General features: G+C 42.1%; 2 protein-coding genes across 7 annotated transcripts in view; both read right to left on the bottom strand.

Moving 5' to 3' along the window:
- The window catches only part of LOC144988997 (NLR family CARD domain-containing protein 3-like), a 273,480-nt gene that overhangs the window by 29,081 nt on the left and 231,629 nt on the right, over positions 1 to 12,770 (bottom strand). For 4 of the 6 annotated variants that reach the window (XM_078940570.1, XM_078940572.1, XM_078940569.1 and 1 more), the window contains one exon: positions 1,815 to 1,991. The exons of the other annotated variants lie outside the window; for them this stretch is intronic. In XM_078940570.1, the coding sequence (XP_078796696.1) occupies positions 1,815 to 1,991 (177 nt within the window). The remainder of the gene's footprint in view (positions 1 to 1,814; positions 1,992 to 12,770) is intronic. 6 annotated transcript variants of the gene reach the window in all.
- Positions 1 to 12,770, bottom strand: part of LOC144989042 (NLR family CARD domain-containing protein 3-like) — a 107,165-nt gene that overhangs the window by 72,792 nt on the left and 21,603 nt on the right. The window lies entirely within an intron of this gene.

Here is a 12,770-nt window from a genome sequence, read left to right as displayed (position 1 = left end):
ACGCATTCCTGTACTTCCTCATTCCACCACCAAGTCTCTTTACCGTCTTTCCTCTTTCCAGATGACACACCTAGCACCTTCCTACCTGTTTCCCTGATAGTTTCTGCTGTAGTTTCCCAGTCATCTGGAAGCTCATCCTGACCACCCAGGACCTGCCTCAACTTCTGCCTAAATTTCTCACAAGTTTCTTCATTCTGTAGCTTCCACCACTTGGTCTTCTTTTCTGTTTTCCCTCTCTTCTTCCTCCTGACCTCCAGAGTCATCTTACACACCACCATGCGGTGCTGTCTGGCTACACTCTCTCCTACCACCACTTTGCAGTCATTAACCTCTCTCAAATGACCTCGTCTACATAGGATGTAGTCCACCTGAGTACTCCTACCTCCACTTCTGTATGTCACTCTATGTTCCTCTCTCTTCTGGAAGTAAGTGTTGACTACAGCCATTTCTATCCTCTTTGCAAAGTCCACCACCATCTGTCCCTCCAGATTCCTTTCCTTCACACCAAACCTGCCCATCACCTCCTCATCACCTCTATTGCCCTCACCAACATGTCCATTAAAGTCTGCTCCAATAACAACTCTCTCTCTCACTCTCCCCCATTGCCACCCACCATTGTTTATTCCCCTCCGGGAATAGAACCCTGGATTCCTGCGTTGTAGCCCTGTACCTGACCAACCGAGCTACATGCAATTTCAAATTACATCATCACAATGGAAAGAGAATTTTCCATTTTCCACTTTGAATTATAGGTTAAAAAAAATGTTCGATTTGAAAATCTTGACCCTTTTTTTAATGGAGTCAACATAAAATTAAGAGAACAAAGAAAGGTTAAATCCCCGCAGATATTTTACGAATATCTCATGAAGATTCAAGAAAACAAAGTTGTTGATTCATAAAAACTGCCTGCACTTAACTCCAGAATAGATTTTAGCTGAACATCATTCTGGATATTTAGGACTTCCATCTCCACAGGATGAACAGAGAACTGGTCAGCCATCTGTCCTGACAAGTCAAATCTAGAAAAGGGTTCACAATAAATGTCACATAGAGCTCCAGTTTCTTAAAGTCACAGAATCTGTTTAAAACTTCTTCCACCAGCTTGGACACCATACCACAATATTGGAGGGTTTGGAGACCCCTGTTTTAGAAGATAATTTTTTGGGCAAATCTGGATTAAATATTCACAGTTCTTTGCTTTCTTGGGCTTTCCTTGTTTGGAGTAAAGTCAGCCTGCAAGGTACACAAAGCGTTCGCAATATGATTAGAAAATGGCTACCAAAAAAAAAGAATTAAGAAAAAAGGGCATTTTCTCTCAATCTGCCCCCCTCTTGAAGCTCTATCCTTTTTTCTCAGAATGTTTGAATTTGAGTTTAACGTTAAATTACATTAAAGACACCTTCATAGCACTTTTGAATGATTTTAATGCAATTCATTTTCTATTTTAAAATGTTGAGATAAGAATTCTCCTGATCTTCAGCTGGTTCAGACTACAGATGACTGACAGCCCTCTCCTCGCAGGCGGTGCATGTTTTTTTTCTGTGCTAAAGAGAAACAGAAACAAGTCATCTTGGGTTTTTGTCATGTTTTTATTATGTTGTTGCCCTTGTCAGTCTGACCAGGTTCAGGATCATCATGATCCATCCATCATCTGTTTGCCCAGCTGTTGGACAGGACAAGTTAAAAAAAAAAATTCAATTTATTTACCATAAATTGAATTTTTTTTTCTTGGAATCCAAAGCTTTCAACTTCATTGAAGAATCACAAATTAGGGCTACAAGAAATGAACCAACCAGCAGCTTCAATGTTCTGACCTCAGAGTCTGCAGTCTGCAGTTTGGACTCTCCAGTCCAGAACACAGAACCTTCATGGATGAATCCTCCAGGATGTTGTAGCTCAGGTCCAGTTTTGTCAGGAAGGACGGGTTGGACTTCAGAGCTGAGGCCACAATTTCACAGTGAGTCTCTGAGAGTTCATGATGTGTTGAAAGTCTGGGAAGAGAAAGAAAGACAGAAACAGGTGATCTATGATGAATTCAGGCTGTGATGAAGGTCCAGTTGGACATTTCTCTCTATCAGAGCTTAGTAGTACCTTGTTTATTTCAAATCAACCTTTACATGAAAAAAAAATCTACACAAGACTTTGAAAATAGGATTTGAAAGGGGAATGAAAGAAGATTAGGCTTATAAATATCCAAACCCCCACTCAACAACACTCGTAACAACAAAATGAAACAATTTCACATAATAACACTAACATATGAGAAACACCTGATGAAAACAGACAGACAGGCCTAAAAACTCTGACCAAACTCCAAAGCCTCTATAAAAAAGGAAGAAACAAGCAAAAAAAAACAAAAAAAAAATTTAATGAATTGATCCCACAATGGGGAAATTCTTCTCCGCATTTTGACCCATCCCCTGGGGGAGCGGTGAGCTGCAGCCTAACCGCGCTCAGGAGGCAGTAGCGTTTAGGGATGGGTACCGTGCCTCGGTATTGAACCAGCCCCGGGGCCACATTCTTCAAGACCGCAGTATCGTTAAGATCTGACCTGAACGGTTCTGCTATCGGTACTGGAGAAGTTACTTTTTCTTTTCTTTGTGTGTCTCACAAGATGTAAACGTTATCTGCCATATTTAACTCACCAAGTCAGTCAATTTTCCGTTAATTAATGATGATAATAATTTCGGTATTCTTGTTGAAGAGGAGAGCTCTGTCTGTCTATTTGTGTGCACGGGGGGCGGGGCTGTTGTTCAGACAGCACTCGCCGCTCGCACACACACACACAAGACAAGGCAGCAAACACGCAGTCAGTGGTGATCTCGTAGGTGACACGTGAGCGCCCTAGACTAAGACCTAGAACACCCGTTTCTGCGTAAAATTAATGAAGTTTGCGTCAAGGAGCCCCTACCATGCTGTCACCTTGCTGCTACGATGACCGTATGTTGCGCTGTTTGTGTAGAACACGCTGGGGCAGCGTGTTTCACACAAAGCAAACAGGTAGAGGGGCGGGGCTTAGATTCACCGCTTATGATTCCAGACCCGCGACAAACTATCAGCTGCTTACTAATATTTAATAATAATTAATAACTAATGATAGTTGTTATCCGTAACATTAATATAATTTATTGGGTTTACTGGATTTAAAGAAAAATAAATGAATAGAAAGGAGTCTGCATCAAAGGGAATTTGTTTCCATCATCTCACTCAATCCTAACTCTGGTGTTTGACAGACAGAAAAGTCTATTGAAGGTTGTGGAAAATGGACAAAAGATCAAAGGAAACATCACGCTTATAAAGAATGAAAATAATTAGATTCAATAATTAAATAAATATCCTGTCTGGAACATTCTCATGTATAAAGTAAAATGTTTTGTTAAAAAAACAGTGTTGTTGCATAATGAGGAAATAAAACACTTTATGTTCTTAATTTGTTATTTATTTATTTTTCGTCCTCAAAAAGTATTGATAAGAGTACCGATAAGAGTACCGGATCGATAAGAGTAGTAGTACTGTTAAAACCTTAACGATACCCATCCCTAGTAGCGTTAGGGGCCTTGCCTAAGGCCTCTCACTGGGTGGTGTTAATTGATCACCATTGATATGGTAATTGACCCAGTATCATTGCTTATTACCCTCCGGGATTCGAACCCTGGATTCCTGCATTGTAGCCTCTCACCTTACCAACCGAGCTACCCAGCTGTAAACAAGATGCCTTAGCTGAAAAATGAAACAAGAACAAAACAAACCAACAAATTTGGTAATGATCATCCCATAGTCCAAGACAATACACATATTCCTCAGTAGCCTCGGTTACATGTGCAAGATATCTTGACCAGATCAATGGTCGGATTAGAATTCAACCGTGTACATGGGCCCAGAAAATCTTTTTCCGATTAGAACAAATGTTCACATGGTCAGCACCTGCGGTCTGAATAAATCATTTGGGCATGCGCAGTTTAAAATACTGGAAGAGGCAACGAGTCCCACTGTAAACAAGCCGAGCCTCCACATGCATATATGTGGCAGCTCCGTAAAATACGAGATGATCTTCTAAACATGCTTTTATTATTGTTATGGTTATTATGAAGCCCCTGTTCGCTCATCATTTTTTAGTGGCAGAACGAAGCCGGAAGAAGGGAGACAAAGGCTAACATGCGCCAACAACAACACTTAATTTAATTCAATTCAATTTTATTTGTATAGCCCAAAATCACAACAGCAGTCGTCTCGATGGGCTTTAAAGTTAAACATGAACTCAAAAGGATCACGAATACAAAGAGTTCAATAGGAAAATACTAAAATAAACTAACAAACTGACTAAGCTATACTGGCATCCCTGCCCTTTGACCCCCCTTTGTGGTAAGGAAAAACTAAAAAAACAGATTCCAGAAAAAACGAAGAAACCTCAGGGGTGCCCACATGAAGGAGGGATCCTACCCCAGGACGGACAGGTGATTTACCAGAACTCATAGAGAAGAATTAACTTATCTAACCCTACAACTACATATTTAAAGTCCAGCAGACGAGCTTCATCCAGCCGCGGTTGGGAGGACAGTCAGGGGCGCGAGTCGAGCCGGAGACAGGAACCACAGCCAGGTGTAGGAGCAGGAGCAGAGACGAGGTACACAGTCAGGTACAGAGCAGAGACGAGGTACACGGTCAGGTACAGGAGCGCGGATGGGCCAACTGGAGTCTGGAAGCACTCCCACTCCCCAGGAGGGGAGAGGGAAAGAGGGACAATACATGAATCGTACTGCACCAAACAGAGGCATGGAGAACTAAATGATAAATGATCATCAAAGATAGAGAAGAGAGGAGGTGTAGAGGTAGATGAGAAAAGAAAAGTATTGGAAAAGGACAGAAAAGAGGACAGAGCCCCAGTGCATCATAGTTACCCCAGCTTCAACTTCTAGCAGCCTTTTAAAACAAATAGTTATTGTTATTAAGTTTAATTTAAACAATTAACATTAAGTTAAATAATCTCTGAATACTAACTAGTCTGACAATAAGCCTGTCCAAAGAGGAATGTTTTCAGTCTAACTTTGAATGTAGAAACCGAATCTGCCTCTCTTACATGAGCTGGGAGTTTATTGCATAAGACAGGGGCTTGGTGGCTAAACGCTCTACCTCCAACTGTACTTTTATTAATTCTAGGAATCACAAGCAGTCCTGCATTTTGCGAGCGAAGTGTTCTGATTGAATGGTAAGGGACTATGAGGTCATTAATATAGGACGGGGCCATTCCATGTAAGGCCTTATAGGTTAACAGGCGGTTCTTGAACTTAATTCTAGAATCAACTGGGAGCCAATGGAGTGAAACTAACACAGGAGTGATGTGATCTCTTCTGTTAGTTCCTGCTAACAATCTAGCTGCTGCGTTCTGAACAAGCTGGAGACTTCTTAAGGAACTCTTAGGACACGCTGCTAACAAGGAGTTACAGTAATCCAGCCTCGACGTAACGAATGCATGGATGAGTTTTTCAGCATCACTCTTAGAAAGTAGATTTCTGATCTTAGCAATGTTCCGCAGGTGAAAAAAGGCAGTTCTACACACCTGAGATATGTGAGCCTTAAATGATAAATCCTGGTCAAATAAGACCCCAAGGTTTCTAACTGTGGAATTGGGGCCTATACTTATGCCATCCAGGGAGACTATCTGAGCAGACAGAGTATCTTTGAGGTTTTTAGGACCTAGTATGATGACCTCAGTTTTTTCTGGGTTCAAGAGGATGTAATTAATTGTCATCCAGGTCTTGATGTCACTGATGCAGGCGTTCAGTTTCTCTATATTGTCATTCTGGTCAGGTTTCATGGATAAATACAACTGAGTATCGTCAGCATAACAATGAAAATTAATGCTGTGTTTCCTGATTATGTTTCCTAGGGGTAGCATATAAAGCGTAAACAGGATCGGTCCTAAAACTGAGCCCTGTGGGACTCCGTAGTTAACTCGAGTGCACTGAGAGGAATGTCCATTTACATTAACAAACTGATACCTATCTGACAGATAAGATTTAAACCACTGGAGAGCAGATCCTCTGATCCCTATGTCATGCTCTAATCTATGGAGTAAAATACTGTGGTCGATAGTTTCAAAAGCTGCGCTGAGGTCCAACAGGACAAGAATAGAAAGTAGTCCCTTTTCTGAGGCCAATAACAAGTCATTAGAGACTCTAACTAGTGCAGTTTCCGTACTGTGGTGAGGTCTAAACCCCGACTGAAAGTCTTCAAAGAGGCAGTTGTCCTGTAGGTGGCAGTAAAGCTGCTTAACTACAACTCTTTCTAGGATTTTAGAAATAAAGGGCAGGTTTGATATCGGTCTATAGTTTGCCAAGATGTTAGGATCCAAACTGGGCTTTTTCAGAAGAGGTTTATCAACTGCATATTTTAAAGACTGTGGCACATAACCCATTTCTAGAGAGGTATTTATCATTGTTAATATGGAATCATTAATAAGGGAAAAAGTTTCTTTAAAAAGTCTAGTGGGAATTGGGTCTAACAGACACGTTGAGGATTTGGAGGAAGTAATTATTGATGTTATTTCTACTTGATCCACAATAGTGAACCAGTCTAATGTTACAGAGGTTTCTAAGGATGCCTCCACTTCTACCGCTTCAGCCTGCTCTGGGCTGATAGTAGGAATAACTTGATTTAACTTATGTCTAATATTTGAGATCTTACTATCGAAAAATGTAAGAAAATCATCAGAGCTGAGAGAAACAGGAACATGTGGTTCTACTGAGCTCTGACTGCGAGTTAATTTAGCTATAGTGCTAAAAAGAAATCTGGGATTGTTTCCATTCTCTGATATTAAGGTTGAATAGTACTGGCTTCTAGCTCTACCCAGAGCTTTTTTATAATTTAATAGGCTAAGTTTCCAGATATTCAGAGACTGCTCTGAACCGGAGCGGCGCCATTGTCTTTTCAACTTATGAGTTTCTTGTTTAAGAGAACGTGTTTCAGCGTTAAACCACGGTGCTACTCGGTTTTGTCTAACGAACTTAGGTTTCAGGGGGGCAACAACATCAAGTGTACTCCTGAGGGCTGTAAGGCATCATTAGCAAAGTGGTCATTTATACTAGGACTGATGCTATGGGAGCTGGTCTCAGAGTATTTGCTCAGAATATCACTAAGTACTGGCTGAACTGTGAGTTTAAACTCAGACACAGAACGGCCAGTTAAGGTTCTTCTAAGTTGTTTCTTATTCACTGGGGCAGAAGGATGTTCCAGTGTAAACTGGAAGGTAATCATAAAGTGATCAGAAATGATGGGGTTAAGAGGAAGGACACTCAGCTGGCTGATCTCTATCCCATGGGTTAGAACAAGGTCCAGGGTGTGCTTATGACAGTGAGTGGGTTCATTTACATTTTGGGTGAAACCAACATCATCTAATAAAGCTGCAAAAGCCTTTCCTAGGCAGTCACTGGGGTCATCAACATGAATATTAAAATCCCCTACTATTATAGTTTGATCAGAATCTAAGACAATAGTAGATAGGAAGTTGTAAAAACTCAGTTAAAAATTCTGAATATGGGCCAGGGGGGCGATAAATAATTATGAGTAAAACAGGTTTTCGAGTTTTCCTGTTTGGGTGATTTAAAGACAATATGATGTTTTCAAATGAATTATAAGCATTTTTAACTTTAGGGCTGAGAAGTAAGCTAGACTGTGATATTACCACCAAACCACCTCCTTTCCTTGAAATCCTGGATTTCTGATAGTTAGCATAAGTGGGAGGGAGGGGGGGGTTGCTTCATTCAATCTAACATAGTCATCCTGTTGGAGCCAAGTTTCTATTAAGGCTAGTAAACTAAGGTTGTTATCAATGATTAACTCATTGACTAAGAGGGACTTGGAGGAAATGGATCGAATGTTTAATAAACCGCATTTAATGACATCATAATTCTGCTTGTGAGAACTGCTGTCTGTCACTTTAAGGTTTCTGTGACGCGCTCCTTTCATTTGTCTTTCATCACATAAGCTAAAGCTAGGACCTGCTTGACTTTCCCTGCATGGGTTTTGCACCGGCACTAACCCTAAGGGAGGCTCAGAGGAGCGTTTTACACTGCTGCTCTGCGCCCGGGTCTCGTCTCTGGATTGTCAGGTTGACAGACTAAGGCTAGCAAAAATGTTTCTAGAAAGGAGAGCGGCACCGTCCCGAGTGGGATGGACGCCATCTCTCCGCATGAGACCGGGCTTCCCCCAAAACGCGCTCCAATTATCCACAAAACCAACGCAGTTTTCTGGGCACCATCTAGAAAGCCAGCGGTTGAATGATGAAAAGCGGCTGTACATTTCATCACTGACTAAGTTCGGCAGGGGACCAGAGAAAATTACAGTGTCGGACATCGTCTTAGCCAGTTTACACACCGAAGCTACGTTTAACTTAGCCACCTCTGATTGTCTCCGTCGGACATCATTACCGCCTGCGTGAATCACGACTCGACGGAACCTGGACTTACTCTGAGCCAACATCCTAAGGTTCCCCTCGATGTCACCAACTCTGGCCCCCGGATAACACCTGACTGTAGCCGCAGGGAGCTCCACGTTTCTAACTTCAGAAGAGCCTATAACCAGAGTTGAGGGTTCAGCGGGTGTGTCGCTGAAGGGGGAGAACCTATTACTAACAAGGAGTCTCGGGTGCTCTAAGTCTTTGCGCTTAGCACTATGTTTCCTCCCAACCGGTACAAACCCCTGACTGTCTCCCGGCTGCTGGGAGAACGCTGGGGTTCTAACTGGGTTAGCCCTGGTAGCGCGGCCCGCGCTACGAGTAACGACCTGGCTAGCCGGCTTAGCTTCCACTGTGCGGAGCCGCGCTTCTAACTGCTCCAGCCTGGCCTCCAAGTCTAACACAAGACTACACCTAACACACCTATCGCTATCTTCACTAAAGGAGGCAGGATCCTCACTAAAGATATGGCACATGGGGCAGGAGAGAGAGGGAAAGGTGGAAGGAGTGGTGGTCATGCTAGGTTCTAAGCTACGGCTAGCGGTGTTTAGGTAAAGAGAAGTGGTTTATTTAGCAAAATGAGAAAGTGAACAGCAAGCGGTTTAACAGTAAAGTATCGCTACTAAAAAGTGCTAGATGTGAATATTAACCCAGATAACCCTTAGAGTAAGCAATAGTAGTAAGGCTAATGCCAAACAAGAGAGCAGTAGTCAAGCACGACTAGTGCTGGGTAACGCTCACCCGGAAATGACGTCACAGGAACCAGGAGTCCCTTACAATCAAACTCTGCAGACAGCAGACCCATTTTAAAGAACAACATCTGCATCTTCTCTTGTCTGATCCTGAAGATGAGCCGCTTGCAGCCATGAGAAACCTGTTTCCATGACAACATCTTCTTCAGAATCAGTTAAAGCATGGCTGTGAACATTTAGAATGGATTTAACCATGTTTGACTGTCAGAGAGTCACACCATAACTTTACACCATAAATCACCATAAATTCTTTTTTTTTTTGCTTTACAGTTCTTGTTTAATAATATTTTAAGCCTCATTTGGATCTGTTAAGATTACTTTTTTGTTACATGTTGCATCTTAAAACAGATATTTCCTTACTTTCTTTAAATGCAAGGGGTCTAAGAGATCTAACAAAGAGAACACATTTTTATTTTCTTATTTTGTAAAGGGAAAAATGTTGATTTTGTTTTCTCCAAGAAAGACCCTCTACAAAGGAAGATAAATCAATTTGGTCTCAGCAATGGGGGGACAAGATGTTTTTTAGTCGTAGAATAGAATAGAATAGAATAGAATAGAATAGAATAGAATAGAATATTTTTATTTATATAGCACTTTTTCCAGAACGTGTGCTTTAATGGCCATCCCAGATCAGCATACTGTTAGGGTTGAGTGTAAGGATCCCAAAGCAGAGGCTGAAGCCGAGGGCAGGTTTAAAATTTATTCCTCAGGAACAAAAACTGAATCAGACAGGATGCTGAATTAACGGAGCTAGACAGATATTCAGGACAGGTGCTAAGAGCTACTGAATTGTAATCATCTGGCAGGGAGAAAGAGGAAGGTGCAGGTTTTTAAAGACCTGGTAATGAGATGAGAAACAGGTGTACAGAGTAGAGAGGCACCAGGGAGAAGGTCAGCCACGCCCCCTGCTCACAGTGATCATAACACATACTTCTTAAAACCTTCTTAAAAGCCTCAAAGGCAAAATTGTGTCCCATAGCAGACAAACACGGTCACTGGCTGATCATCATAGTGGATATTGATCATTTGAAATTCATCCTGGTTAACATAAATGGCTACAATAATATCAAAGAGAATAAAATATTGTTAGAGCAAAATCTGAGGAGGAACTAAATGGAGGACGTGCGCTGCTACAAATAGCTCAAGAAGAAGTGGCTAAAAGTTAATCAAGAGATCACTAGATCAGGCTGCCTACCACGGCTGGATAATGTTGTCAAACTTGTAGAAGAGGAAGCTGAGAAGAGATGAGATCCCATCTTCAGATCTCTCTTTACCCACAGCATGTCAACCAGAACATCCTCCAAGTCATCATCCAAGTCAATGAAAGCAACAGTCTTTTGCTACAGAGTCAGAGGCAACCAGCTCCAAGGCCAAAGGGGGTACCCTCACATTTCCCAAGTGCAGCGGAGAACACATCTTTAACTAGTGCTCCTCTTTCAGAGGCGTGTCAGTACAAGACAGGCTGGCACTGGTGCGGCAGAAAAAACTTTGCCAAAAATGCTTTATGGCGGGGCATACTAGAGAGGCCTGCACCCACTAATGGGTTTGCAAGGTGCCTGAGTGTGGACAAAGGCATAACAATTGGTATAATTCTGCAATAGTAGTTACAACAACCAACAACAACCAATTTACCACAACAATAACCAACAACAACCCACCTGTCACAGCTACTGTGGAAGAACAAACTGTAAATCAACCACCAGAGATCCAGGCCACTGCCACCAGGTAGCATAACCAGCGTAGTGGGCAGTAAGTTGCTCTACCCATTCTACTAGTCATGGTCACAGATCCAAACAACCGCTTCTTGATAAACGCCTTCGCTCTACTAGATATTGGTGCAAATGGTACCTGCTCCTGCTCCAAGCAGCTGATTTGTGCACTAGGCAAGGCAAGGCAAGGCAAGTTTATTTGTATAGCACAATTCGTACACAAAGTAATTCAAGGTGCTTCACAAAACAGAAAAATGCATTAAAATCACAATACATCATAGAAATAATCAACATAAAATTTACTTTAAAAGAAAAGAAGAAAAAAAAAGATTTAAAAAGAAAGGAAGGGAAAGAAAAGTGCAGATAGGACCTTTCAGTCATATACACGGCTAAACAGAAATGTTTTAAGTCTAGATTTGAACACGAACACAGAAGAGGCCTGTCTTACGCCTTCAGGGAGGCTGTTCCAGATTTTAGCTGCAGAATATTGAAACGCTGATTCCCCTTGTTTAGTTCTGACTCTGGGTATCAACAGGAGGCCGGCCCCTGAGGTCCTCAGAGTACGAGATGGTTCATATGGCACTAACATGTCAGAGATGTACTTTGGTGCGTGGCCATGGAGAGACTTGTACACAAGCAGAGCTGCTTTGAAGTCTATTCTTTGAGGTACAGGGAGCCAGTGCAAAGACCTGAGCACAGGACTAATGTGATCATACTTCCTGGTTTTGGTCAGGACTCGAGCAGCAGCATTCTGGATGTACTGAAGCTGTTTTACAGCTCGTTTGGACAGGCCGGTGAGCAGGCCGTTACAGTAGTCTAACCTACTGGAGACAAATGCATGGATAAGTATCTCCAGGTCTCGCTTTGAGATTATGTTTTTGATTTTGGCAATGTTTTTCAGGTGGTAAAATGCCGCTGATGTTACTGACTTGATATGGCTGTTAAAGTTCAGGTCAGAGTCCATGATTACCCCTAGATTTCTGACTTGATTTGAGGGTTTAAGAGACAGAGAATGAAGGTAGCTGCTGACACTTTCTCTTTGTTTCTGTGGGCCAAAAACAATAACTTCGGTCTTGTCTGAGTTTAGCTGGAGAAAGTTGTTCTGCATCCACGCACTGATCTGTTGGAGGCAGTGGCTGAGTGAATCCACTGGCCCATATTCACCTGTTGTCAGTGACACATAGATCTGAGTATCATCTGCATAGTTGTGATAAGAAATGTTATTACTGCGTATTAACTGCCCTAGTGGCAGCATGTAGAGGTTGAACAGAAGGGGTCCCAGGATCGATCCCTGGGGCACACCACAATTCAAGCCCATGTAGTCTGAGACACAACTCCCAATTTCAACAAAATATTTCCTGTCTTCCAGATAAGACTTGAGCCAACTTAGGGCAGATCCAGAGATGCCAACCCAGTCTTGGAGTCTGTGCAAAAGGATCCCATGATCAACAGTATCAAAGGCAGCGCTCAGGTCTAGTAGGATCAAGACAGAGACTTTTCCATCATCAGTGTTCAGGCGGATGTCATTGGTTACCTTGATAAGAGCAGTTTCTGTGCTATGATGGGGTCTAAAACCTGACTGGAAAACATCAAACGAATTGTTTAATAAGAGAAAGTCAGTGAGCTGTTGGTAGATGTTGGGTTCAAACAACCTGCAACATCATAACAATTCAAAAAGGAAAGAAAGACCAACGGACAAAGGTACCTTTACGAGGAGAGCAGACAGAGATCTACCCAGTAAACAATCTCTCTCCACTCTGGCGCAAATTCTGCTGCCTCCTCTTTTAATAAGTTGATTTGGGTTGTCCCTAAGTTACACATGCGCTGAGCTCTAAGGAGGGGAAACAGATAAAAACA

The sequence above is a fragment of the Oryzias latipes genome, chromosome 2 (genome assembly GCF_053564925.1).
Source record: "Oryzias latipes strain Hd-rR chromosome 2, Olatipes_Hd-rR_3.1".
NCBI classification, from domain to species: Eukaryota; Metazoa; Chordata; class Actinopteri; order Beloniformes; family Adrianichthyidae; genus Oryzias; species Oryzias latipes.
The sequence above is the reverse complement of the archived record's forward strand: the minus strand, read 5'-3'. Positions and strand labels throughout refer to the sequence as shown.